Below are 2,727 nucleotides of genomic sequence, written 5' to 3' on the forward strand. Positions count from 1 at the left end.
ACAAGATTGTCACTTCAATTAAAATTATGCTTATTCCTATTTTAAGGAAAAAATACATTTTTAAGACTACCTGCTTTAAAAAGTTAGCATTCACTAATAATGAATTTCTAATATTTTCTGGCTGTCTTTTGATAGCATCTATTTCCTCTTAGCTGTTTGGCTCTAGACAGCAAGCAGGAAAACATCTGGTCTCCCTTTAGATATATGCTTATTAAACTAAATGAATTGGGTGCAGTGTTGAAAATCCTGGTGTAGTAATTGTTCCCCCCCCCCCCAATGAGTTAAGTAGCATGTTTCTATGGTATATATTGTCATTGTACTAAAAAACAAGATTATTTTGTAAAAAATAAATGGGAAGTGCTAGAGAAATTGCTATTATTTTCAGTAAGTTGCTGAAAACAAGCAACAGGAGTTGCTGTTTTTCAGCAAGTTGCTCTTTTCATTTCCCACTAGGTTGTTTTCCCAGCTCTTCTATTGCTAAAAAGTTTAGAACCCCTAGTAACACCCAAAAGGGAAAGGATTTCAAGATAGGAAAAGCGTTATAAGATTATTTTACTGTTGACAGCAGCATTGTCATAAATATTAACAAACAAGGATCACCTCCTACCTAGGAAGGAACACAGGAATAAAGGTGAATATTTCTATTTTTGAAGCCTACAGTTTTTTTTTTTTTAAATACGACTGCTTGTCTTATCTTCTTGAGGGCGTTAATTTAATAAAAAGCATGTCAGATCAAGTAGCCAGTTACTCCAGTTATGGAGCAATTTCATACACTGGCTTTCTACCCCTATACAACCTGCTTGAAATTAGCTGTCTAAACTGGGCCACTAGAATATGGCAGGCAAGCTAGTCAGGTTACAACTGGGAACTACAACTTCAGGACAACTTAGAAAGTTGTATTCGTTTAGTGATCAGGATCTAGTTTCTCCCTCTCCTCCGCACACATTCTCCAGGACATGCCTGTAGTTACAGAGTGAGTTTAACATAATCCCTACCCTTTAGAGTTCGGCATAAAGGGCATTTTCCCAACTCAGGTACTAGCAAAAAAAAAGTGTGAGGGGGAAATGCATTTTAATTATTTTATTTTTCTTAAATATAATAGAACCTTCTAGAATTTTTCCAGAAACAGAAACATTAAAAAATTATACTTTATTACAAATGGTAAACTCAGAGTGCTAAAAAAAAGCCTCTTATTTACAAACAATACTGGGCAGTGCCCAAATAAACAACATAAAAATAACTTACAAAGTCATGAAGTAGTTTATTGACATTAATCAACTTTCATAAAATAAAAAAGATATATACATACACAATTTACTTGAAGGCAGGCAGAATAGTTCTTTTTTGTTTATCAGCCTCCCACAAACCTCCCTCCCACTTTTTTTTTCTTAAGGAATACTACATAAAGCAATCTACAGTTTCTATTGCAGTTTAACCTTTAATACTGAATGATCATCGAATGTTAGGTCCATGCAGGTCTTGGTCAATGTTAAACAAAGATCTGATGTCTCATCTGAGCAGGAACAGCACTTCTCGGAGTGGTGCTGGCCGCTTCGCTACTAACTCAAGCTGAAGGCTTGCCAGTCTTTCCACACATGCGCTTTGCAGAGCACAGGCAGGACTCAGCCTTTCAGCTTTTACCATTAGCTTTATGCATCTGCCACTTTTGGTTTTTTGTTTTAGTTATACCACAATATCACAGTTCTCATTTAAGACAGTCTCTTCAAAACGTTTGCAACTGTTGTGTTAGCATTAGCTGGCACCCGCTGTTGACATGGTTCATGACCTTCTGCTTAAGCTGTGCAACCTGTTCTCTGAGCATGTTGGCAGTGGATGCCAGCTCTGAGTTCTGGGCTTTCAAAGTTTTCACTTTTTCTTCCAACCTGGCAATCCTTTCCAACTTCCTTTTCCGGCATTTGGATGCCGCAATTCTGTTTCTCATGCGTTTTCTTTCGGCTTTGATTCTCTCCTGTGACTCCATGTCAATAGGGGACAGGGGAGGAGTTTCCCCTGGCATTTCAGGTACAGTCTGAGGCTCTTCTTTCAAAGCCTGAAGCCTGGGATGCTGCACGGGCATCTGGGGGTTTATGTGATGCTGAGGTGCATAGCCCATGTTGTTTGCGTTGTAGTTAGGTGCAGAGTTGAGTGCGTTGGGGTTGAAGTTGCTGAGATTGGCGTACACCGGGGGCTCGCTGTGCAAATTCGTATTGAAACTACTGTTGCCAGCCATGGAGGACACAGGTGCCATGCCGCTGTTAACAGGTTGAGCAGCAGAGGTAACGCTGGGCATGGTGTTCTGGTTGTGCAGTTCCGCCAGAGCTCTCACAAAGCCTTCCGCAAACCCCTCTTGCTCGTCGGTAACATTTTTGGGGCAGAGGAACTGCGTCGGGGTCGGCGTGGTGGTGATTAACCCGTTGCTGGACTGGATGATGAGCCGCTCCAGTTCAGGCGAGGCCAGTTTCAGGAGTCCCACGTCGGGGGAGGTGAGGATGTCGGCGTTCTTGTTCCTCAGGTGCGGCTTCAGGTTGCTGGATGGGTCGGACAGGTTCAACGTCATGTTCTGCTTCAGCACTTTGGCGTTATTATATCCATACCCGCCGCTCTCCGGCGGCACGAAGCTGGCGTTCAGGGCATCCTCGTAGAAAGTAGGCTCCATCTTTGCACTCATAGAATAGAGTCCGCGGAGTGGCGCCGGGAGCTGCGGCAGCGCGGAGAAGCTGCCCGGCC

The 2,727-nt window shown here is 42.5% G+C and overlaps 1 protein-coding gene across 1 annotated transcript; it reads right to left on the reverse strand.

Annotated features, from left to right (window-relative positions):
* Positions 1 to 1,067: 1,067 nt before the first annotated feature.
* JUN (jun proto-oncogene) lies at positions 1,068 to 2,721 on the reverse strand. The gene has a single exon (XM_009319804.1). The coding sequence runs from the start codon at positions 2,666 to 2,668 to the stop codon at positions 1,724 to 1,726; it is 945 nt and encodes a 314-aa protein (XP_009318079.1). The 5' UTR covers positions 2,669 to 2,721; the 3' UTR covers positions 1,068 to 1,723.
* Positions 2,722 to 2,727: the final 6 nt, after the last annotated feature.

This window comes from Pygoscelis adeliae, unplaced genomic scaffold (assembly GCF_000699105.1).
Source record: "Pygoscelis adeliae isolate BGI_AS28 unplaced genomic scaffold, ASM69910v1 Scaffold181, whole genome shotgun sequence".
Taxonomy (NCBI): Eukaryota; Metazoa; Chordata; class Aves; order Sphenisciformes; family Spheniscidae; genus Pygoscelis; species Pygoscelis adeliae.